The 26,294-nt window shown below is 44.3% G+C and overlaps 1 protein-coding gene across 1 annotated transcript in view; it reads left to right on the forward strand.

The window, feature by feature from the left end:
• Window positions 1–11,347: 11,347 nt before the first annotated feature.
• DHX15 (DEAH-box helicase 15) overlaps window positions 11,348–26,294 on the forward strand; it is a gene marked incomplete at both ends in the record, with an annotated part of 56,698 nt that continues 41,751 nt past the window's right edge. The window contains 3 exons of the mRNA XM_084232898.1: window positions 11,348–11,418; window positions 17,141–17,576; window positions 24,503–24,696. Coding sequence (XP_084089024.1) covers window positions 11,348–11,418; window positions 17,141–17,576; window positions 24,503–24,696 — 701 coding nt within the window. The remainder of the gene's footprint in view (window positions 11,419–17,140; window positions 17,577–24,502; window positions 24,697–26,294) is intronic.

The following is a 26,294-nucleotide window of genomic DNA, read 5'->3' on the forward strand; positions in this document are numbered from 1 at the left end:
GCCTTTGCTCATTCAGGTTCTTTGTAGCATTCGATTTCTTGTAGTGCAGACCAGTTTCCCTGCTAGCTGTCAGCTAAGGGTTTTCCCTTTGTCTAGAAGCTATATCCAGATCCCCTTGATTTTGCAACCAAAAAACTCCCCTAGACTAAAAATTAGGAAGAAGTGGAATTAAACTCTAGCCTCTCTCATCCCCCTACCCTCTTGCCATTAACTGCATTCCTGGGAACTGAGAAAATTGATGGTGTGACATCTCTAATAAAATTCTCTGTGCCCATTCAAGGTTAATAGTGGCATCAGAAATAAGCATCTGCTGATTGCTGAGAAAACACCCTACTGGGAAAGTCAAACACCTTGACTTGGGTTGCCTAGATTTCCTGGCACCTCCCCCAATCTGGAAATGCAAATCCCCTCTTCCCTCACATTTCTGCATCCCCCTATATAATCACAGCACTCTTGCTATCCAGAAAGCTGGGGGGTGGGGGTGAGGCAGGGGCATCTATACCCTCAGCAAACTTAATGGCTATTTGAATAAGATCCCCTCAGTAAAGACATTCTTGTGTTTCAGAGTTTGACTTTCTGGGAGTGAGCAAAAGACCTGGTGTGGATGTTGATAAGACCGAACTCATTCAGCAGCTTGTGGCCTCTACCTCCACCTTCACAGCCAACACTGGACTGAAACCCTCTTGTGCTTTGAGTCTTCTGCCTCTGCTTCCGTTGCCTTCTCTTCTTCTCCATCTTTTTCCATTGTAAAGGCCTGAGTGGTTACTTTGGACCTGTTAGGGGGAAAAGGATGTCCTAAAGCTAATTCCATACAGGCTTTGTGGACTCCACCCTCACCCCAGGCCAAAGCAAAATCCACAATAACCTCCCTATCTTAAAATCTCTAAGCTTAATTCTGTCAGCAAGGTACCATTCACTACCTTTTCCTGAACTTCTATGGAGACAATTGATTAACATGTCCCATTGTCTCTTTTCTACTTATTGTCAAAACTGTCCACACGATTCTTGTTCATTTGATCCATCTAGCATGATGTCATTGATTTACTGGCCCAGTGTGATATTCTGGCCCACGGCTCCTCGGATTCTCTTGTGACAGGACAGCAGAGTTAACGTAGCTCTGGGGCCAGGCTGCAAATGAATACTGTTGCACATCCCAAAGGCATGTGAATTGTTTCTGATTTTCTTTTTGATAAGGATTGAAAAGGAGTGGATTTACCAGATCATTGGCCACATATCATGTACCTGAGTCCAAACTAATCTTCTCCAGTGAAGATAACACACCTGACACAGCAGCTGCAACTGGAGATACTATTTGATTAGGTTTGTGATAGTCCGTTGTCTTTCTCCAGGATCTGTCTGGATTTTGCAGAGATCAGATTAGTAAATTAAATGAAGGTGTGAGGGGGACATGCGCACCCATCTTGTTGGGAGAGAATCTTTATAGGTAATATATTGATATATATTGCATATAATTTACCATTTTAGTCATTTTTGAGTTTATAGTTCAGTGGTATTAAGTACATTGACTGTGTGTGCAACCATCATCATCATCATCATCATCCATTTCTGGAATTTTCTCATCTTCCCAGATTAAAGTCATTAAACAATAAATACCCAGGGCCTCCCTAGTGGGTTAAATCTCAGCACTGTCACAGTGACTGCCCACCGGGACAGCCTGAGTTCAATTCCCCAGCCAGGGAGCTAACCCACATATGGCGCAGCAGACCTCTCCTGTCTTGCCTGCTGCTCCCCAGTGTATTTCAGTAGATCTTCCTGTTCTGCTCCCCACTCCGTCTCTGGTGAATCCCCCCCCCACCCAGTACCTCTGGCCTGCATTCCAGTTGTTCTACATAAAAATAAATAAATAAAATATTTAAAAAAACAGATAAACAATAAATACCCATGTCTCCCCTCTCCCCAGCCATGGCAGCTACCATTTCACTTTCTGACTGTGAATTTGTCTTCTCTATCTCACATCAGGAAATAATAAAGTGTTTGCCTTTAGTGGCTGATTGTTTCATTCAGCTCAGTGTTGAATCTATGTTGCACACAGGTTATCTTTCAAACACTCTCCATGGCACAAGGGGTTAAGCACAGCACTATGAAGATAGCCGCAGCCTCTGCAGCACAAGTTTGATCCCCGGCCAGGGAGCAACCTACATGGTGCAGCAGACCTCTCCTGTCTGGCCCGCTGCTCCCCTCAGCAGTGTATTTCAATCTGCCTGTTCTGTTCCCCACTCTGTCTCCAGTGAATCCCCTCAGCTCCTGAACCTCTGGCCTGTACCCCAGTCCTTGTATACACAAATAAATAAATCTTTAAATAAATAAATAAATTCCCTCCATGGAAATTCCAAAATCTGGACTTCATCTGAGTTCAACTCCCAAAGATGTGCATGTTAGGTTTGATTGTGTATGTTAGGTGTCCCTGTGTGAGTTGCATGGCTGTGAGTGTTGAGGGTGCCCTGTGGGAAGGGATCCAAGAGAAAATAAAATTTGAAGAGACAAAGCAAGAACCATACATCCTCACTTAATGTCATTTTGAGTTCTGGCTTGTGTCTTCAGCTGCCTGGAGAGGCACCAGCCATGAGGACTCTGCACTAGAATAAGAGAATTGGAAAATAACTGAATAAATACTTAGAATTGTTGGCAGTAGAAGTGTTTGGGGTCTTTATTTAGAAGTTGGGTGATGTTTGTGTGACCAGGAATATGCCACAGGAACTGAAGTCTTGTTCATAGCACTCAGCCTTGGTAAAATTATTCCCTTTCTACATTTTTTTCCTTTGTAATGACGTACCATTATTTTACATCCTTTTTAGTATTTTGACAATATAGGCTACCCCCTGTCAGGTGAAAATTGGTTTTGTTATACGTTATTTTGGTTAAATTCAGGTTTTTTTTTTTAAGATTTATTTATGTATACAAGAGCTGGGGTATAGGCCAGAGGTGCAGGGGATGAGAGGATTCCCCAGAGACAGAGTGGGGAACAGAACAGGCAGATCTACTGAAATACACTGCTGAGGGGAGCAGCGGGTGAGACAGGAGAGGTCTGCTGCGCCATGTGGATCAGCTCCTTGGCCAGGGATCAAACTCATGCTGCAGTGGCTGCTGATAGCTTCATAGTGGTGTGACTTTACCCTTTGTACCACCAGGGAGGTCCCTAAATTCAGTTTCAAAGAGCCTTTAGATGACTTTAAGTGAGGATGTATGGTGCTTGCTTTATCTCTTCAAACTATATTTTCTCTTGTCTTTGAGCATGGCTAGTAATTGTTGAAAACCATTTTGGGTAATAGGAACCGGAGTCAACAGCAGTTCTGAGGTATTATGATGGTCTAGCTACATGTTGGCCTGTCTTTAAGGTTTGCTATAGATGTAGGTGTAATTCCTCTGGGGTCCCCATAAAGTCTCCCTTTTTGTTTTTTTGTTTTTGTTTTTTTTTTTAAGATTTATTTAAAGAACTGGGGTACAGGTCAGAAGTGCGGGAGGGTGAGAGAATTCCCCAGAGAGAGCAGGGAGCAGAACAGGAAGACGGACAGAACCGAAGACACTGCTGAGGGGAGCAGCGGGCGAGACAGGAGAGGTCTGCAGCACCATGTAGGTTGCTCCAGGCCGGGGATCGAACTGGTGCTGCAGAGACTGCGGACAGCTTCACAGCACAGCGCTCAACCCGCAGAGCCACAGGGGAGGCCCAAATCTCCCTTTTTGACTCTGGGCTTCCCAGGAACTCTTCCTCAGTTGGATTCATTATCTTGCTGCACTTTTAGCTGTAATCTACTCTGGTTGTACTGGAGCCCTGTCAGTGTGGAGGAAGCGGGAAGAGACTTGTTCTATAACTTAAATGTTCAACACTCAGTCATTTAATGGGTTTGGATTCCTGCACAGCGACCCTCACAAGTTTTCTTGATTGCGTTTTTTATCCCCTTGGGGAAAGCCCTTTGAAAGGGTTGGAGTAGAAGAAATGCCCTCCCTACCTCCCTTTTCTTCCCCCTCCCTAATTCTCCCACCCCATACCCCCCAAGCTCTCAAAAAGTCATTTCTCCTGGGCAGAATCCTCAAGAGTATTTTCTCCTGGGCTCAAGATTTTTCAAGTATATAAACCTAAATGTTCCCATTCCATGTGTCAAAATCCCACTTATTTTCCAACACTAGGAACAAAAGTAGGATCGGAGCCTTAACTCTGAGCTGCCATGCCTACCTTCTTGGAGAGTTATAAGTTATCTTACAAATGGAATCTGGCAGTTTCCAGTTCATTTTTGCTGCTGTTGTGTTTAAGTCCTAGAGTCAGTCCTCAGTTTTCTCTGTCTTCCCACCGCAGGAGGTGAAAACCTGTTTCTATGCTTCCCAGAAGGTCTCCTGGCTTTCACACTTAGCCTTGGATTGCAAACTAATCCTTCACAGTCTTTCATTATCTCTCTAAAATATCTCTTCAATTTAGCAAGTCATCGAATTTCAGTGTGCTCAGTTACTATTTTCCCTATACTTGAGAACAATGCATGCTCCTTCCCAGCACACCACAGGTGAAAATTTGAAAAATTGCCTTAGTTTTTTGTTTGTTTGTTTTTTGAGCTGTGTTCTACCTGCCACCACTGATTCATTGCCGGCCAGCAATGGATGGCCAACTTCAAAACCTGATCATAGTGTCTGCTTTCTTGGATCATTTCCAGCACCAAATCTTTTAGGTTGGATGCCATGAAAACCATATTCTCAGTATATTTATTAAGGAAAATCTTAGGACTAACATCAGTGGAAGGGAAAGGATGAAAGCAGGGAGCAGAGGGAAACGTTGGGCTGCTGTTTGTGAAAGGATTGATTGGACTAGCCTTTGTCCCTGATTCCTCAGAGGTAACTTCAAAAGCCTTGGAATTTCCCAAGAAGTATCTTGTTATTTATGTCTTTGGACCATACCTGAATTTATGCTAATGAGACTATTCATGATGAAGGCTGGTTATGCCAGAAAGACCAGCCAACTGATTAAAAGGTTGGGGCTCTGAATTATGTGAAATTAGTCCAACTTCCTGCCGACGCTAGGAAGGCAAGGGGGCTGGAAAGTGAATTCAAATTGGGGTCAGTGGTTCAATCAATTATAGTTATGTAATGAAACTCTAATAAAAACTCAGGACACTAAAGTTCAGTGGAGCTTCCTGATTTGTGAACCAAGAGGCATGTGTCCTAATTCCACACAGAATGGGCATAGAAGCTCCAGAAGCTCTGTGTTCAGGATCCTTCTGGGTCTTACCCTGTGGACTCTTGAATCAGCTGGTCCCAGTTTACATCCTTCCTAATAAAACTGCAATCATGATTCTTTGAGTCATACTAGCAGATTATTGAGCCTGTGGCGGTTGTGGAAAACCCCAAGTTTGTAGCCTTTTGTTCAGAAGTACAGGCAGCCTAGGAACCCCAGAACTTGTGGATGGTCCTGCTGATGACTATGCCCTTAATTTGTGGGATCTGAGTTAACTATGGGTGGCTAGTGGCTAAACTGCATACAATACAGGAGATGCCATAATAACAACAGATTCAGCTGACACTTCCTCTCCCCCAGAGAGTTCTGATGCTCTGAAACTCACTGTTGTCCCAAGTTGGGGAAAGGAGTCAGACACTTGTACCTCCACAGCGTATTCTGACTGCCCTTGGATAGTTCTCTTTAGCCATAAAGTTCCAGAAGGGAGCTGATTGCTGAGGTCTCTCTGCAGGTGGCATTCCCAGGGCTGAAGGGTGTCATTTATTCTTCAAGTAGGATTCTATGGCAATCATAGTATCCCCTACAGTTTGTAGCTATTTCTATTTGTTAAGTGATAAAGGACAGGGTGATTAAAAACAAGACTGAAGGTTCTTTCTAATGTGTAAACATTTTGCAGTAAAGAGAACTCAAAGAGGAAGATGGGTTTGTTGATCCTGGTAAGTCCTCATGAGTGATCGTATTGTTTCCCACTTAAATCTCTTTGATGTTTTCCTTTTGCTCTTGGGGAGGATAAGTCTTAATATCCTTAGCACAACCCCTTCGGCTCTGCCTGGTATGGCCTCTGTACCTGAGAGATCATGTCTTCCTCATCATGTTGTGTTCATGCTGTTTTCTGTGTATGGGTTGCAGCTGACTTTTTAAAGTTTCAGGGTCTTTGCACTGGCTGTTTCTCTGCTTGAAATGTTCTCCTCCCTCTTTGCCTGAGTAACTTGTACTCACATTTTTGGTGTTCATTCAAATGTCCCTTTCTCTAAGAGATCTTTCTTACACCTTACTCTGTCAGGTGTTTTTTTTAAAGATTTATTTATTTAGGGCCTACCCAGTGGCGCAGCAGTTGAGCGCTGGGTTGTGAAGCTGCCCGCAGCCTCTGCAGCGCTGGTTCAATCCCCTGCTGCTCCCCGGCCACCGGAGGAGGGTCCCACATGGCGCGCAGACCTCTCCTGCCGCCCGCTGCTCCCCTCAGCAGTGTACTTCGGTCCTTCTGCCTGCTCTGCTCCCTGCTCTGGCTCTGGTGAATTCTCTCACCCACCCATGCTTCTGACTGTACCCAGTGCTTGTATAAATAAATAAATAAATCTTGTAAAAAAAAAAGTTAAAAAATATAAATAAAAAAATAAATAAATAAATAAATAAATAAAAAGATTTATTTATTTATACAAGAGCTGAGGTGCAGGTCAGAGGCACAGGTGGGTGAGAGGATTCACCAGAGACAGAGCAGGGAGTAGAACAGGCAGACGGACCGAAAGCACCAATGAGGGAAGCAGCAGGCGAGACAGGAGAGGTCTGCAGCTCCATGTGGGTATTTCCCTGACCTGCCAGGAATTGAACCTGCGCTGCAGAGGCTGTGGATAGCTTCATAGCACTGCGCTCAACCTGATGTGCCACTGGGGAGGCCTCACTTTTTTTTTTTAATATTTATTTTTGCATACAAGAACTGGGGTGTAAGTCAGAGGTGTGGGGGATGAGAAGATTCACCACAGAGATGGGGAGCAGAACAGGCAGATCTACTGAAATACACTGCTGAGGGAGCAGTGGGTGAGACAGGAGAGGTCTGCTGTGCCATGTGGGTTGCTCCCTGCCTGGGGATCAAACTCTTGCTTCACGGCTAGCAATAGCTTGATAGCTCTGTCTTTAACACCTGTGCAAACAGGGAGGCCCCCCACTTTTTTTTTAAGATTTATTTATTTATCCATATAAGAACAGGGGTATAGGCCAGAGGTGCAGAGGGTGAGAGGACTCACCAGAGACAGAGTGGGGAACAGAACAGGCAGACTGACTGAAATACACTGCTGAGGGGAGCAGCGGGCGAGACAGAGAGGTCTGCTGCGCCATGTGGTTAGCTCCCTTGCCTGCTGGGGATCGAACTCGTGCTGCGGTGGCTGGTGTTAGCTTCATAGTGCTATTTCTATAACCCCTGTGCCACCAGGGAGGTCCCAGATTCACTTTTTATGTGCTGTCATGGCACTTGTCCCCTTTCGTGGCCTTTTTAGTACTTATGAGAGCTCTAAATATACAGTCATGCTCCACATAACAATGTTTTGGTCAGTGAAAGACCCCATATATTTTGGGGCCCTGTTATAGCTTAGGTGTGTGGGAGGCTATATCAGTGAGATTTGTGTAATTATACTCTATGATGTTCACACGACGAAATCGCCCACAGACATATTTCTCAGAACATATCCTGTCATTAAGTGATGAAATGACTGTGGTTATTTACATGCCTAGCCATTTGATGCCCATCTTTCTTCCTCTGATAAGTGCCATGAAGGCAGGGATATGAAACTATTTTGTTCTTTCCTCTTTTCCCAGCATTTAACTCAAGTTCTGACATGGGGGTTTAATATATACTTGTGAATAAGCAAACGAAGTAATAGGGTGTAGATGGTAGTGAGACTGGAAGCAGCCTGGGTTCATATCCTGATGTGTCTTTTGGGTTCTGTATAAACCAGCCTTCCCCTTAGACAATATAGGCGCTTCAGTTTGCCAGTTCACATTGCGTTTGTCAGACTGGGGTATCTTATCCTCAGTAATGAAACTCTAGAAGAATATTGTGGAAGAATACTTATTTATCAAACAGTAGCACAGCATGGCAACCAAGCACACAGACTACCTGTGAGGGATCTTACATCTGCCCTCTTGACCACAATTCTTATCCTCTGTACATCATCTTCCCACCTGTGAACAAACTTAACACCTAGCTCAAAGTTGCTTTTTTTAAAGATCTATTTTATTTCTTTATGTATATAAGAACAAGGGAGTAGGCCAGAGGTGCGGGGTGTAGGGGGTGGTGGTGAGAAGATTCACCAGAGACAGAGTGGGGAGCAGAACAGGCAATGAAATACACTGCTGAGGGGAGCAGCAGGAGAGACAGGAGAGGTCTCCTGCATATGTGGGTCAGCTCCCTGGCCAGGGATTGAACTCATGTCTCAGTGACTGTCAATAGCTTGATAGTGCTATCCCTGTGCTACCAGGGAGGCCTCCTAGCTCAAAGTTATTGTAAAGATCAAATAGGTGGAATGCGCAAGAAAGTTTCTTTGTCCCCTAAGTACTTTAGATGTGTTTATTATTATCATTACCATTTATTAATGATTCAGACACCTCTGACTGAACAGCTGGAGCTGGTTAACTGCATAAGACACTTCCTCTGGGTTAATGGGAGGGCTGTCTTGTAGACAAAGAGTAAGAGAGGAAAGGAAATATCCTCTGCCAAAATTTTCAGGAAGATGTTGCAGGCCTGATGGATGGCTCTTTTCTACTCTAAGGACTATTGGGCCTGGAAATCTAAGGTGGATCATGTAGAACCAGAAAACACAGATCCTCTTCCCAGGGAGTGTGAGCACCTGGAGAGATTCTGAACCTTTGTTCCCCTTACTGTAGATTTCAGAAAGGTCATTGTCTTTAGGTAAATATTGCCTTTCTTCAGCCACTTAGGTCACAACATAATGGATTCGATGACAGTTTGCTTTAGATATATCACAGGCCCAAGAAGAGTCTGCATACTCTGATTTCAGTTCCTTTTTTACCAAGTCTCCTTGTACATGTCTGAGAAGCCAAGTGACTCTTAAGGTACAGCACTTCTGCTGTAGGTACTACCCTAAACATTCTGCTGTAGGTACTACCCTAAACATTCCCCTCGTTATTTCTTCCAAATCTACAGTATTGAATAGCAGTCTTTAATCTGGGAACCTGAAGACTTGGAAGTTGAATAAAGTGAAACCTGGATTTTAATTCTGACTTCGACATTATCTTGCTGTGTGGACTTGGGCATGGCCTAGGTTTACAATTCCACAACTATGCATTATGAGCACTAACAATAGTCACTAATGTACATTTAAGGTAGACAGTTGTGCTGAATATGTTATGTGAAGATATTCATTTTTCTTTCTGCTGATTTTGGAATGTGGATGTGATACAAAAATAAAAAACTCTTTTGATGAGTCACAATAGAAAATTGTCCGTAACTTCTGCAATTGCTTTTCTGATGATTTGGTAAGAACACAAGGATGGTGTTCCAAAGGATCTGAACAGAGCCATTTTGTGAAGTACAGAGATAATCTGGTTTACATTGGTCTGAAGATAAAGTTTGCCTGTGTCTTTCTTCTGGAAATGAATGCAACTGATCACGCAAGTAGGTTTTGGGGAAGAGATCCACCAAGTTCAAAAGAAACACCTTACTCCATCAATTTGTACATAGCTTTAGGTACAGCCCTAACTGCTGTGCCATGCACTGCCCTCACTCTTAGTGTACACATGTGTAAAACAATACCTACTTTGCAGGGTTACTGTAAGAATGAAGACGGAGGTAAGGTTAACATTGTGAAAGCCCATAATTGGCACCGAGATACACAACACAGTTTTGCCCTTACAGGTTTTCCTCACTATATGAAAGTAGGAAGTTCAGATACGGTAGGTTCTGTTGGGGCCTGGTAACACCCAATTTTTTTTCTTCACATAAATTACTGATAATGGGGCCTCCCCGGTGGCGCAGCAGGTTGAGCACCACGCTGTGAAGCTGTCTGCAGCCTCTGCAGGGGGGGTTCTATCTGGCAGGCCTGGGAGATACCCACATGGCATGGCAAACCTCTCCTACCTTGCCTGCTGCTCCCCTTAGCAGTGTCTTCTGTCCATCTTTCTGTTCTGCTCCCTGCTGTGTCTCTGGTGGATTTTCTCACCCTCCTGCGCCTCTGACCTGTACCCCAGTTCTTGTATAAATAAATAAAATCTTAAAAAAAAATAAAATTAAAGTAAAACCCCATGATTATATTTATGTAAAAAAAAATTACTTATAAGGGGTTCCTAGACTCACAGAAGAACCTACCAGGTATGGGGGGAAATCTGTTCAGCTGATTTTCTCTATTCTAGTAAGAAACATCAATAGGTTGAGTGTTTGCTCCCTGTGCTGAGTAAAAGAAGGACAAAATAGGGGCCTCACTGGTGGCGCAAGAAGTCAAGATGCAGCACTGTGAAGCTATCTGCAGTCACTGCAACCTGAGACGGATCCCCGGCCAGGGAGCTACCCACACGGCATGGCAGACCTCTCCTGTCTTGCCTGCTGCTCCCCTCAGCAGTGTATTCCACTCAGTCTGCATGCTCTGCTCCCCACTCTGTCTCTGGTGAATCCTCTCACCCCACCCCCCACCCCTCTGGCCTGTACCCCAGTTCTTGTATGCATAAATAAATACTTAAAAAAAAAAAAAGGCAAAATGGATCATGGCAAGTCCATATCCTTTTCCCCCCCTCAGTTTCTGTACTGCGACTGAAAGTGTCTGGCCAGTAGCTGCAAGTTCTAGATCTGGGGTTACAAAACTCTTGGGTTCCCAAATAGTCGCCACCCCTTGTGCCCATCTGCGCGGGAGTCATGTCTCAGCCTCTCCGGGGTCCGGGTTCACTCCCCTAAACCAGGTAACACAGATAAACACGACCTCCTTCCTCTACTCTCAGTTTCCAACCTCGGAAGCGCGAGGACCGTGGGAGGCGGAGGTGGGAGGTGAAGCCCTTGGGGGTCACCCCTCCCATCCCCCCCACAGCCGCCGCGCCCCTGCGGAGAAGCCCCCGGAAGCGGGCGGCGGGCCGGCCGGGCCAGGGCCGAGGGGGGGGGGGGGCGCGAGGCGGGGGCCGGGGCCGGAGTTCCCGCCTCCGCTGCGTGCGCGCGCCACACGCACGCACGCACGCACGCACGCACGGCACGCAGCGGAAGCGCGCGCGCAGGCCCAGCCCTCGTCGCGGCCGCCATTTTAGCTCCTGGTTCGGGCCGCACGGTGTAGGCTGTTGTGGCGGGAGGGGTGGGGGTCCTCCGGAGTTCAGCCGCTGCTCCCGCCGCGCCGTCACCGCCTCCGGCCTCAGCTCCGCGCCCCTTCCTCCGTAGCCGCTCGCGCGCCGCGCCCGAGGATGTCCAAGAGGCACCGGCTGGACCTGGGGGAGGATTACCCCTCCGGCAAGAAGCGTGCGGGGACCGATGGGTGAGCCAGGCCGGGGCGCGAGGCCGCGCTCGGGCTTTGTTGGGGGCCCGGCGGGGAGCGGGCGGGGCGCCCGGCCGAGCGGATCCCGGGCCCGGCCCTTTGTCTCCGGCGGGGATCGGCGCGCCGCGGCGGGGCGGGAGCGCGGCGCCCCTCCCGGCGTGCGGCCCGGCAAGGGCGCGGGGAGATGTGGCGCGGCCGCCGCCCGGCGGGGGGGGGGGCGGCGGGGCCCGGCGCGGCCACGCGGGCGCCTCCTCCTCGGCCCGGCGGGGGCCGCCCGCGGGGGAGCGGGCGGGAGGAGCCGCGGACCTCGTGGCCCGGGCTCCCCAGGCGGGCCCGGGAGAGAAGGGGGGAGGGCGCGGCGGGAAGGCTGGTTTCCTGGGGCGCCGGCCGCTGCTCTGCCCGGGGGGGCCCCGGGGAGGGCCTTGGGGAGGGGGTGCGCGGCCGGGGCCCCTCCGGAGGAAAGGCGGGCAGGGCGCAGGGGGAGGGGAGCGCGTGGCCCCGCGGGTCGGCTCCTGGGGTGGCGGGGGCCGAGCGGGGCTGCTGGCGGGGGCCGCGGGAGGGGGGAGACGGGCCGCTCCCCCGCGGGCGGCGCGGCCGGGGCCGGAGCCGCTGAGCTCGGAGTTTGGCGGGAGAGCGCGGGCCCGGCCCATTCAAACACTCGCGAGTCGGACTCGGCAAACTTCCGCGCCGGCCGCCCTCCCGCCATCTCCTGGGGTTCCTGCTCCGGCCGAACCTCGGTTTCGGGCTTTCCCGGGGCAGGACCCGGAAGGCGCTCCTCACCCCAAGAAGTTCGTGCTTCCTACCCCCCCCCCCAGTAGACTCTGGAGTCCGAAGACCCTTTTCCAAAGTGTGCTCGCATTGATGGTAAAACACCGCCTTGGGGACGGTGCCGGGGAGGTGAAGGGCTTGGACGGCGGGTGCGTTTTTAAGGAATGTAACGTGGGCTTTTCACAATCCCTTCGCGCGCGGCTCCCCAGCGGACGTTTGTTTGGATAATCCAGGCAAAGCCCCAGAAGTCTGACTCCAAATGCTTTGCACAAGTTTATGCTTTGAGCGTGTGTGTGAGTATCTGTGTGCACAATCACTTTGCCAGGCCAGCTGTGAAACTTTCGTGCAGTTTTGCTCACCCGGTCTTTGGGCCGACAGCCACGTGCGGGGTTGAGAGAGCGCGGGCGGGTGGCGAGCTGGGCAAGCAGGAGGGACGTGCGGCCCTTTCATCCTGTACGTGTCTTCATTTACGAGAGCAGACGTTACTTTTCTCCTTTTAGGCTGTACCCCCTCTCTCTCCCCGCCCCACCCCCCACACAAGCAAAACTTAAGCACTTTTGAGTTACTTGTCCAGACTCCTTAGAGCTGAACGTGACTTTCGAGAGTCTAGTCTGCTCCACTCAGAGGGGTGAGAAAATGGAGCCCCAGCTTTGTTGCGGTGACTCGTGCAACCTTGAAGCTGGGTCTGGAGTGGTGATCGTCTCATCTTCATTCTTTGCCTCTTTTTTCATTACAGTACACACTGTGATTGTAGTTTTGAGTCATTGCAGCCTATTTTAATGGCATTTATAATGGGTTGGTAACGTAGAGAACACTAGGTTCTTGGTTCCTGTGAAGCAAAAATAAATGGCTTGTCATCTGGCTAAGATGCAAGTGATGTCTCTCACAACCGTTGAGACTGGAACAAAATATACTGGGAATAGGTTCGTTCATTTAGATTTGTGTGTGTGCATCATTTAAATGTTTTTTCGGGGGGAGGGGAAAAGAATGTAATTCAGTGGGAAACTTCACTTACATTCAAGCTTGTCCCAGATTATGACTTTATTTACTCTTAGTCTATTATAATTTGGGGATCAAGCAGAGAAGTTGAAGGTTTCTATTACATACTGACCCATTCCTTTTTCATCCCACAAAATTTTCTTTGTAAAATTATTAGCGAAAGACCAACTTACTGTTGAAGTTTTGACGGGGGTGGGGTGGGGGGGGACCTTTTAAAAGAAATAGGAACATTTTTCACTTTGATGTTTCCAGCAGTACTTAAGGGCTTTCCTATTGACTATGGAAAAGTGAAAATAGTATTTTAATAATACAAATACATGCTGTGCTCCCAGAAGTACTCTCAGTGTTTTATATGTATGAGCACATTTAGTACAACCATATGTTGTAGTTGGGGGTTTGTAACTTGCCCCAGGGAACACAAGAAATACCCATACACAAAGATAGAAAAGGCAAAAAATTCCCTCAATCTTTTGTATGTCATAAAGAATAGGAATACATTGTCCTTTCATTGGCTACATAGTATTTCACTTGCAAAAGGAAGAATAGCTTATTTAACCAATTTCCTGTCCCTTGATGTTTAGGTTCCAGTCTTATTTTATGTGAGAAGTCTGATTAACACCTTTATTTGTACTATTTGTACACTTAGTCTTTAGGGAGAATTTCCCAGAGGTGAGATTGCCAGATAAAAGCAATGCTTATTTAAAATACTCCGATTTTGAGACCTATTTACAACTTCATTAGCAGTACTTTAGTTCCTGTTATTCCATGTAGACTTTTAACATGGCATTATAAATTTTAAAAAAAAAACAACAACTTAACGATGAGCAGTATTTATTGGGTATTTACTGTGTCCACCAGGTATCACTTTAAAGCACATTATATATATCAACTCATTTAATCCTTGCAATACCCCACAAAACATGAACAGCTACATTTTATAGAGGAAGAAAGAGCTGTGCTTATGGTTAGCTTAAGTGCTGAGCTAGAGTAAAGAATAGTCTGCTCAATTGCTGTCAGGTTTTGTTTCTCCCTGCTGGTATTGTAACTGATTGTAAATTGTTTTGATAATCAGTTAGATCTTCTCAACACTCCTTTATAATAAAAGTACCCTTTTAAAAAAAGAAAACCTGCATTTTCACAAGTCTGTATCCCTTGCCAGTGGTTTCCATAGCTGTATAATTTTGGGGGGTGGTACATTTTCACACCTCCACATGTACACGTTTCACTCACCCTCCACCAAAATTCCTGTCTGTCCCCTCCTCAAACCCTCTCCTCGCTCCCCCTTTTTCCCTTGGTAACTAGCATATTTTTCAGAGACTAAGAATTATAACCCACTTTTAGTTCTTATCCTCCCTTCCTCATTGGAGTAGTTTGTGTCATAGGCTACATTTTGAGGTGATTGAAGGTGATTCATCCTTTCTGTAGCTTTTAGTGTAAGAGACTTAATATTTTTTACATTGAAAATGAATAAATTGAGGTTTTGGCTTACCATTGCATAGGTGACTGGGTTCTTGGTTCTTTATGCTTCTGTCGCCACTACCCCCATTTCTTGGTCAGCAGCTAATCTTTGTCCTCAGAATGTATTATGTACTTCCTGTGTGGTATTTTTGGTAGTGAAGTTTCTGGTGAGGTAGGTCCTTGGAAAACACTTGTTAGTATAAGTGTTACTGTAACAAAGCAACATGATACATGATTACATTGTCCCGCTGTGCTCTCTCTGTTGCCCATATTTGACAACTCTTGAAAAGTTAGGTTCTAACATTAAGTGCTTGGTACTGTGCTAAAAGTATGAGTCATTAAACTTTGGTTTTCACCTTAAATCCCCCCACCCCCAACCCAGTAGAAGTGAGTACTAGAAACATGAATCCTTTTTATTTAGATCAAGTGGTCTTTAAGGGTTCTTTTTAGTTCCATGACCTTGCACATGTTTGGTTTGGTTTTTGAATCATTCTTGGTGACAATGCTGCTCACTTAGCTGGGCATTTATATATACCCTGTTATAAACATTTCTTCATTCACATTTTGGGACAGTATAAATACTTAATGAGCGCTGTGGACCACAGGCAGAATGAGAGAAACAGAGTATATTTCACAGGCCAGGAGGCTCCATTTTGAATCATGAGACTTTGTTTTCTCTGTTTATTAGGCTACTCCTTGGCTTCTTTTCCTCTTTGGTTTTCTTTCTCTTCTGCTCCATGGGATAAGAGGCATCAATGCTAGCTCGTATGTTCTGTGAGTCTGTAGAGGTGAATGTTGATGGGGGGCAAAGATCCATATATCGACTGTCAGAAAAACGATGTTATTCTGTTTTTCAAGCAAAAATGTGTCATGACTTTTCTGACAATCCAGCATATGCATATACATACACAAATGCATATATACATGTATGTATACAAATCTGTATATATGAAAAGTGATATGTGAGTGAAAAGTGTATGTTCATAAAACTTTTCTCTCTTTAAGTGAATTTCCAATGGAATGGAATTACTGTTTAGGAAGTACTGGGTAGATCACATATAATCTGATCAGTTTACCATTTCTGAAATTCAGGGACAACTTAATGGGTGTAGTGGCATTTTAGCTGTGTTTTACCAAGTTGCTGTTGCCCATCTGATGCGCTGTGATAATGAGTGTACGTTTCTTCTCTGCTACTGATAATTGGGCTTTGAAAATTTGTATGACTTTTGTGTGTTGTGGATAAGGAACAGTGGCATGTCTGGTGTCTTGTGTCAATGCTGCATGTTGCTTGGATTTGGGGTCCAGTGCACTTTGTGGCAGATTTGCTCTGTGACTTGGTCTGAAGTAAACTAGATTAGTAGAATGAATAATTAATAGATTATTTTAAAATTCTTGTATTAGGGGTCTTTCTAATACCCAGTGATATATGCTAGAGTTGATTACTTAAAATTGATGTAAGTTAATATAGTGGGCATCTGCTTGATTTTACTATTTTAAACAAGTTTACCGTGTCCAGTGAAGTTTGTTTTCAATGACTGTTTCATTTTATGGTTGACCGATTTGTAAGAAGGTTTACAAAGTATTTCCCATGTTTTGCTTTTGCTGATAGGTTATTGTGCAAGAGTAAACAATGAAAACAAAAGAATGTTTCAGTTTTAGTTTTTCTTGTCAGTAGTGTTTATTGAACAAAATGGGGGAAGCACTGTACAGTCACTTAAAACAAGCTCCCCTAATAATAAAAAGATATTTATAATATTTGTAATAACAATATAAAGATTTATGTTTTTAGAGTTGATGTGAACTGACAACATCTTTGTTTCAGCAGCAGTGCTATTGCTAATCAATGTAAAAATACCTTTTCACATAACTTGGAGAGCTTAGGAAAGAAACTGTGAAACTGTCCTGTCTAATTTTGCCCTTTCCTCCCATAATGGTCTTTAATTTCTACTGTTTTAAGTAAAAGGGGATTTTACTTGCAGAAGACGAACGTGTTTTCTTAGTTGGATGGCCAGTGGTTGTGGAAAGAGACTTCCTTAAAGAATTTGAGTCATCATCTAGGAAGGGTCTGAGTGGCATAAAGGCACCTTTATTATATGCTTCTTCATTTTTTTTTTTTTAAGATTTGTTTATGCATATAAGAACTGGGGTACAGGCCAGAGGTGCGGAGGGGTGAGAGGATTCACCAGAGACAGTGGGTAACAGAACAGGCAGATCTACGGAAATACACTGCGGAGGGGAGCAGCGGGCAAGTCAGGAGAGGTCTGCTGCACCTTGTGGGTCACCTGCCTGGCCGGGAATCGAACTCGTGCTGCAGTGGCTGCAGATAGCTTCATAGTGCTGCGTCTTAACCACTTGTGCCACCAGGGAGGCCCTGCTTCTTCATTATTTGTGATATCGTTTATTCATTGGTTGTTGTACACTGTTCTTTGTGACTGTAATGCTGCTATGAGCACTTTGCATAAAATTCAGGATCTGAATTGTAAATTTTTATTTTTAGGAAGGATCGAGATCGTGACCGGGATCGTGAAGATCGATCTAAAGATCGAGACCGAGAACGTGATAGAGGAGATAGAGAGCGGGAGAGGGAGAAGGAAAAGGAGAAGGAATTGCGAGCTTCCACTAATGCTATGCTTATCAGTGCTGGATTACCACCTTTAAAGGCCTCCCATTCAGCTCACTCGGCCCACTCGGCACATTCAGCACACACTGCACACTCAGCACACGCAGCACACACCGGACATGCAGGACACACATCTCTTCCACAGTGCATCAACCCATTCACCAACTTACCCCATACTCCTCGATACTACGATATTCTAAAGAAACGGCTTCAGCTCCCTGTTTGGGAATACAAAGATAGATTTACAGATATTTTGGTTAGACATCAGTCCTTTGTCCTGGTTGGTGAGACCGGATCTGGTAAAACAACACAGGTGAGTTATTCTACATCACAGTACATACTAAAGTTTACTAAATGTTGTGTATTTGATCCTGATGGGCCTTCCCATTGTCTGCATCTGGTAGACCATTTTGAAGAATAGCTGCTTTGATGGCTAGCAGTTTTAATGACTTGGGACTCCTGTAGAGTACCTACTTCTCGGCGTTTGTGGGGTGTTGGGGAACAGCAGTGCTTTCCCCCCAGTTTTGTTACAGTAAGTATGGCGGCAATGCTCTCCTGCACACTTTCGACTATGGTAAAGAGCAGATGGGGGGAGAACAAGTTTTGTTTTCCAGTGTTTGGGTGTAGGGAATTGAAACACTGGACTGTTGTTGTTGTTTTTAAGATTTATTTATTTGTGCATTCAAGAACTGGATTGTAGGCCAGAGGTGCAAGGGGTGAGAGGATTCACCAGAGACAGAATGGGGAACAGAACAGGTGGATTGACTGAAATACACTGCTGAGGGGAGTGGTGGGCGAGACAGGAGAGGTCTGCTGCACCACGTGGGTAGCTTCCTGGCTGGGGATGAAACTCGTGCTGCAGTGGTTGGGGATAGCTTGATAGCGCCGACATTTACCTGTGCCTCTGGGGAGGCCCTATATTGGTTTTGTCATTCCGGTTTGTCTCATCTAAATTTTACCTATTTTTGAGCCTTCCTGGTGGTGCAGTGGGTTGAGCGCAGCGCTGTGAAGCTGTCCGCAGCTTATGAAGTGTGGGTTCGATTCCCACATGGCATGGCCGACCTCTTCTGTCATGCCCGCTGCTCCCCTTGGCAGTGCTTTTGGTCTGTCTGCCTATTCTGCTCTGTTCCCCGCTCTGTCGCTGGTGAATCCTCTTACCCTCCTGCACCTCTGGCCTGTGCCCCAGCTATTGTATAAATAAAAAATAAATCTTTTTTTTTTTTTAAAGAATTGTTTTATTTATTTTTTAAGGACTTAATTATTTATTTATACAAGCACTGGGTACAGTCAGAAGCATGGGAGGGTGAGAGAATTCACCAGAGCCAGAGTGGGGAACAGAACAGGCAGAAGGACCGAAGTACATTGCTGAGGGGAGCAGTGGGCGCGGCAGGAGAGGTCTGTCACGCCATGTGGGGCCCTCGCCAGTGGCCGGGGATCGAACCGTTGCTGCAGATGCTGTGGGCAGCTTCACAGCCCAGCGCTCAACCACTGCGCCGCCAGGGGAGGCCCTAAAAAACTTTTAAAAAAATAAATAAATATTACCTATTCTTTACAAAACAATAACTCTCTGGCATTTTGTAAAGTCTTTACCTATGACCTCCATCTAGTCACACTCTCTCCTGCATAGAACTAAGTACAGTTGCTAATGTTTCATTCATATTATATTCAGGATACTTTTCAAATGTGGGTGAGACATCATTTGTTGGGCCCATGTTATAGACATTAATGTTCTAATGGTGATTATGCGTGGGCAAGTGTACCTATAGAAAAAATTCACAGAAGCGAAAAATGCTGTCTGCAGATTGTAATGTTGTATATAGCCCTCCATGAGTTTGTATGAGATCAAATGTGGGGAACCTTTAGATTACTACTGAACTTGAGTTTTTATGAATCTAATGAAAAATGCTATTTTAGTGTAATTTTTATTTTGTGTTTTCTTGCTGTAACTTAATCATGTTTTCATATGATTGAACCTGAACTGTCAGTTTAAAATTTCTTAAGTGCACAAGTAGCAGCTCCTAGCAATTGTAGAAAACTGAGGAGAGTGTTGAATTTAGTTATTAATCATTTGACCTTGCAAAAAAATTAATGTTACATTTCCTATTGGCCTGTTTTCCATGTGTATCTGTGATTTGTTTACAATGGAATAAACTGCATATATAAGTTATCTTTTGTGTAAATTACCTATAGTACAGAGCTAAGAATTTGAGTATATTATAGAGACATTTTGAGAGCAAAACTAGCAACTGAAATAGCAAGTTTTTGCTTGTTTTTTTGAAGACTAAACCTGTGAGAAACAATTTATTCTTTTTAAGTCAGAGAAAACTTTGGATTCATGTTAGGAACTCAAATAGTTGGTTTATTTTTTGCACCTTTATAGAGATTTTTAAAAGTATGTAAAGCCATTTAATTATAAACTTAATACCATAGCATTTAAAATATTTCATGTGTTGTTTACCCAGTTAGCATAGTATTAAGGGCATCTATTTAAATTAGCAGTTGGATAAAGCCAGGCACTGTACTTTTTATGTATTACCTGATTTAAGATTCTCAACAACCCTGTAAGGACGTTGTTAATCACCATTTGACATATGAGCAAAATAAGGCTTAGATTTATGAGAATCTTAGGCTTAGTGGGTTGTCCTGGGTTACATAATTAGGGATTTAGGTGGGTTCAGTAGTTCAAACTTTGTCCCTTTTTCATAGTCAAAGTTATATTTAGTTTAAACTTAATTTTGTGAGTTTATTTAGTAGCAATTAAGAGTAGACTAAAGTCAGATCATCTCGAAACAGGTTTCAAATTGGGATTAAAATTTGGCTGTTTTTAAAAGATCTTTGGGATTGCAGGACATTTGGGGAATTTGAAGGAAAACTGACAATTTAATAATGAGTTTTACTCATGCTTTTTGTCATATTAAACTTTGACACAATCATTAGTTGGTTTTTGGTTTTCTTTTTGTGCCTATCATCAAATTAAATCTTACAAATGAAATGTAAGGTACAACTTCAGTTTTTTTTTAAATTTTTTAATGGTATTTACTCATTCATTCATTGATTCATTTATTTATATATATATATTTATTTATTTATGCATACAAACACTGGGTACAGTCAGAAGCGCTGGAGGGTGAGAGAATTCACCAGAGCCAGAGCAGGGAGCAGAGCAGGCAGAAGGACCGAAGCACACTTCTGAGGGGAGCAGCGGGCGGCAGGAGAGGTCTGCGCGCCATGTGGGACCCTCCTCCGGTGGCCGGGGAGCAGCCGGGGATCGAACTGGCACCACAGAGGCCACGGGCAGCTTCACAACCCAGCGCTCAACTACTGCACCACCGGGGAGGCCCACAACTTCAGTTTTTGAGACTCACAGCAAAGACATTTCACATAGCAACTTAGTATGCTCACACTGTTGCATGTGTAAGAAGTTGAAGCTTGTTCATCCAAAGAGAAAGCATGAACAAGGGTGCATACAGTGTAGAGAAGGGACAGCACCGTTTGACCTGGCCAGAGTACTTGGTGTATATGAAGAGGGAGCTGGAGCAGGTGAAACACCCTTAATCTATATACATTAGGAAGCCATGTGAACTTCTGAGTTAGGAGAGAATAATCAGGATTTTTTTTTTTTTTTTTTGATCCTATAGTGAGAATGTTGATGTGAGATTATGTGTCAGGGAACATAATAAACATTTTCACACTATGGGACAGGAGACTGGAGAAGAAAGGAAGGGTAGGTTGGAGTCAGGATGTTACTATTTTGAGTAGGAGCGATGGGAGGCATTAGATATTTGAAAGAAGCTGTAAAATGGTTTGAATTTGTTGAATTTGGGGTACCAATAAAATATTCTTTCAGTGAAAATGACCACTTGGGCCAGGAATGGAAACTCCAGCTGGGATTGACATTGATACAACTTTATAAAAACTGAAGCTGGCTTGGGCCTCCCCTGGTGGCACAGCGGTTGAGCGCTGGGCTGCGAAGCTGTCTGCAGCCTCTGCAGCGCCAGTTCAATCCCCTGTCGCTGGCGAGGGTCCCACATGGCGCGACAGACCTCTCCTGCCACGCCTGCTGCTCCACTCAGCAGTGTATTTCATCGTCTGCCTGTTCTGCTCCCCACTCTGCCTCTGGTGGATTCTCTCACCCTCCCGTGCTTCTGACTGTACCCAGTGCTTGTATAAATAAATAAATAAATCTTTAAAAAAATAGGAAATTAAAAAAAAACTGAAGCTGGCTTGATTCAGCTAGTAGCCTGCATATTTCAGGACCAGCTTTCCTTCTTTTTTTTTTTTTAAAGATTTATTTATTTATCCATACTAGCACTGGGTACAGTCAGAAGCGCGGGAGGGTGAGAGAACTCACCGAGCCAGAGCGGGGAGCAGAGCAGGCAGAAGGAGCGAAGTACACTGCTGAGGGGAGCAGCGGGCGGCAGGAGAGGTCTGTGCGCCATGTGGGACCCTCCTCCGGTGGCCAGGGAGCAGCTGGGGATCAAACTGGCGCTACAGAGGCCGCGGGCAGCCTTGCAACCCAGCGCTCAACTGCTGCGCCACCGGGGAGGCCCCCAGCTTTCCTTCTTAATGCCATATTCTTAGAAACAAGTGGACACCTGAGCTGTTCTCCAAATGCTTTTGGGAATCCTTGAAAGTCACTGAAATGGTTTTAAAGGTCCTGGGATTTTTCTTCTATACTTAAAACAAAATACAAATATTGTTAACACATTCAAAATAAAAGTGGATAAGAGAATCAAAGTTGTCTTATTAAGTCACACTTAGAGATGATGCAAAAATGTAAACCATGTACTCTTGCTGAATTTTTGGTAGAATTTTTGTTTCATTGAAAATGTTATATTGAGGGCCTCCCCTGGTGGCGCAGGCAGTTGAGCGCAGCACTGTGAAGCTGTCACAGCCACTGCAGCGCGGGTTCGATTCTCGGCTAGCCAGGGAGAAACCCACAGGGCGAGGCAGACCTCTCCTGGCTGTCCTGCTGTTCCCTTCAGCAGTGTATTTCGGTCAGTCTGCCTGTGCTGTTCCCCGCTGTCTCTGGTGAATCTTCTCACCGTCCCGCACATCTGGCCTGTACCCTGGTTTTTGCATAATGAATAAATTAAATCTTTTTTTTTTTTTAAGAAAATGTTATATTCACAATCACTAGGTTTTTATTGCTAGAAATATTTTAACAATTTTTCATTTTTAATTTCTTAAACAGTAAATCTGAGTTTGGCATCCTTGTTAATTTTAAGAGTTATAAAGAGGTTCTGACATCAAAATTAGAAAGTGTTGAATTAGCCAAAACTTTTAAAAGTAGGAGTAGACTGTCCATTTCATTGGAGTAAATTTTAAAATCTGAGCATTGTTTCCTTGGGAATTTTTTTTTAAAATAGAGGCATGTTTTATTTATTTATTTTATTTGTTTTTTGGTTTTGTTTATACATGCACTGGGTACAGTCAGAAGCGCGGGAGGGTGAGAGAATTCACCAGAGCCAGAGTGGGGAGCAGAGCAGGTAGAAGGACCGAAGTACACTGCTGAGGGGAGCAGCGGGCGGCAGGAGAGGTCTGCACGCCATGTGGGATCCTCCTCCCGTGGCCGGGGAGCAGCCGGGGATCTAACCGGCACCGCAGAGGCTGCGGACAGCTTCGCAACCCAGCGCTCAATCGCTGCGCCACCGGCCCTCCTTGGGAATTCTTTATTTGGAATAGTTTTAATTGAAACCAATGCATTTTTAAAATTTCGTTTTGCTTAGGTATATTTTGCCTTTGTAAGAGTCCTGCTGAAATCAAGATGTTTTTATATGTGTGTGTGTGTGTGTAACTTGTTTGGAAAACCACTTAAACTTTGGTCTGTGGGTTTAGGGCTCAGAGAAACCCTTCTATTTAATTTAGTTTTTTTGTTCATTTAAAATCCTTTACAAATCTACATTGTGGTATTCTTACGGAAGCGGCATGATCCCCTCCCTCAGATATCTGTCAATGGTAATGGTTATCACAAGCTGTAAAAAGTGAAATAATTGAAATGTAGTTATAGTGCAGCAGCCATATTTATTTTTATCAGGTATCCATTGTACAAATCCTAGCATTAGAGTCTAGTAGTTAGAGGCTTCTATAGAGACCCACTGTGACTGACTGTCTTGCAGCAGTGGATTCCGCTTTCATGTAGGGGGCATTTAAATTTCTTCCTGCAGTTCTTTTCCAGGTAAGTGACTAGAGAAGAAGCATGAAATTAGAGGGTAGGTCATCCTAGATTCTACTGATAATGGAACAGGAAGGAAATGCACTGTCATCAAGGCAAGCAATCAATTTATGCTTGTTGATGGTTTTTTCTTCCTTTCCCTTTACTTGCCTCCTTTCTTTGTAGAGTGCTGCTGCTGCTTCTCCAGGTCTTGTTGAATTTGAGATTGGCATCTACTAAAATGGATTTTTTTAAATTTTTTTTAAGATTTATTTATTTATTTATACAAGCACTGGGTACATCAGAAGCACGGGAGGGTGAGAGAATTCACCAGAGCCAGAGCAGGGAGCAGAGCAGGCAAAAGGACTGAAGTACACTGCTGAGGGGAGCAGCGGGCGGCAGGAGAGGTCTGCGCGCCATGTGGGACCCTCCTCAGGTGGCTGGGGAGCAGCCGGGGATCGAACCAGCGCTGCAGATGCTGCGGGCCGCTTTGCAACCCAGCGCTCAACCGCTGCGCCACCGGGGAGGCCCTACTAAAATGGATTTTTGACATGGTACCTAAGATACTGCCATTATATAGACCTCTCCTGGGAGGAGAAGGGTAGGAGTTAGGTTGTCTTGATTTACAAACCAAACTTGAAATAAGTTGAATAGTAACAGCTTTATAACTCCAAGGGGGATATGATTTTCATTTACCTGCAATTTGTTACTCAAGTTGTAAAAGTATTTAAGTTATAATATCTTAGAAAAATTGTGGAAACTAATGTTAACAGAATTTTTCATAAGTATGATCCCCTGCCCCTATGTATAGGAAAATCCCTACTAATGGAGCAGTTTGTACTGGAGGGGGTTGTGCAAAGCCTCAGTGGACTTAGCCCCTTTAGGAGGACAGTTATGTCATATCAGTGTTAATTCATGACCTACCCTCTCTACTAGCAGAGGTCATGATAGTATAAATAATTTGTGGTGTCCCTAATTTAATTTTTGTTTTAAATTATTGAAATGAGATAAAGCAGTTTATGTTAAATATAGCTTATATGTGGGCAGATTGGAATTAATTTATTAAATATGAAATTATTTGCTAGATTCCACAGTGGTGTGTGGAGTACATGCGATCATTACCAGGACCCAAGAGAGGAGTTGCCTGCACCCAGCCCAGAAGAGTGGCTGCAATGAGTGTGGCTCAGAGAGTTGCTGATGAAATGGATGTGATGTTGGGCCAGGAAGTTGGTTACTCCATTCGATTTGAAGACTGCAGTAGTGCAAAAACCATTCTCAAGTAAGTGCTGTCTTTAAAAACGAACATTTTGTTTCTCTGTTTTTAATTTTTGCCACTGGATAGGGGACTTGGCTAATGGAGTGTCAAGTTCAGTTCTCTGAGTTTAAAATACTCTGGAGTAGATGTTCTTTGACTTTATTCTTGGTAGTAACATGTAGCTATTCAATAGAAATTAAAGTTTAAGCGTCAGATTTTGGTTACTTGATGCTGTATCTTAGTGACGTACTTAAATGGTAGAAAAATGAAGTGACATCTATGTAAAGGACAATTGCTTTTAGAAAGGATAATGTTCTGGGGTGGGGTGGGGTTTATTTTGGGGAGAGGGCTTTTAATGTTAATTACACAGCTTTCGCCTTGCATATGGTATGAGATAAAAGGTGGACTCTTCGCTAATAAACTCTTAGAGTTTCCTCAGTCCTCCATCCTTAGCTATGGTACACATGTGACTACCATAAAGCTGCTTTGCAGCCTTTTTCATTAACTTTACTAATTTTTCATATTCATCTCACATTTGCATTCTGTATAAATAGTGATTTGCTTTGAAAGTTTCTTTGTTGATTCTGTTTATTTTGTACGTATGACATTTAAATATAATGCAATCTTCTCCCAGAGGTTCTCAGAACAATTTTGGAATAAAATGTTATATAGGCAGCAACATGAGTCTGCATGGAAATAAACAGTGAATGGTATGGAGAAAAACCATATATTTCATAGAAACTTCAACGTGTTTATGTAGAAGTAGGAATGTATGGCGAACCCTCATGTACTTCTATCTTCAACTGTGACCAGTCTTGTTCATCCATATCCTAATCATTTCCGTTCCATATAATTTGAACCAAAGCCTAGATATCATATACTTTCATTTGTAAATACTTCAGTATTTCTTTCAAAGATAAGGTTTTTAAAGATATAATTACATAAAGGTTTTCCAAATTTTCCTGAAAACATCGTCTTTCTTAAAGTTTAACGTCGTTTTTTTCTAGTTCTCTTCTGTTATTTCATTTTATTAGAATGTGAGATGAATGAATTTGGTGTCAAAGGACAGGTTTTACTTGACTAGGTAGGATGATATTTTAACTTTTTGAAAAGATTTATTTATGCATACAAGAACTGGGGTACAGGCCCGAGTTGAGAGGATTGACCAGAGACAGTGGGGCGCAGAACAGGCAGATCTACTGAAACACACTGCTGAGGGGAGCAGCGGGTGAGACAGGAGAGGTCTGCTGCGCCATGTGGGTAGCTCCCTGCCCAGCTGGGGATCGAACTTTTGGTGCAGAGGCTGCGGATAGCTTCATAGTGCTGTGCTTAACTCTTTGTGCCACCAGGAAGGCCCATTATGATTTCTGTTTTTTAAAAAGATTTATTTATGCATGCAAGAACTAAGGTGTAGACCAGAGGTGGTGGGAGGGTGAGAGGTCTGCTGTGCCATGTGGTTTGCTCCCTTGCCAGCGGGGATCGAACTCATGCTGCAGTGCCAGGCGAACTCATGCTGCAGTGCCAGGCGGTAGCTTGATAATGCTGTGTCTTTAACCCCTGCACCACCAGGGAGGCCCTGTGATACCTATTTTTAAATGGAGTGGCTCCCAGAGGCTGTAAAT

This window comes from Talpa europaea (assembly GCF_964194135.1).
Source record: "Talpa europaea genome assembly, chromosome: 5".
Taxonomy (NCBI): domain Eukaryota; kingdom Metazoa; phylum Chordata; class Mammalia; order Eulipotyphla; family Talpidae; genus Talpa; species Talpa europaea.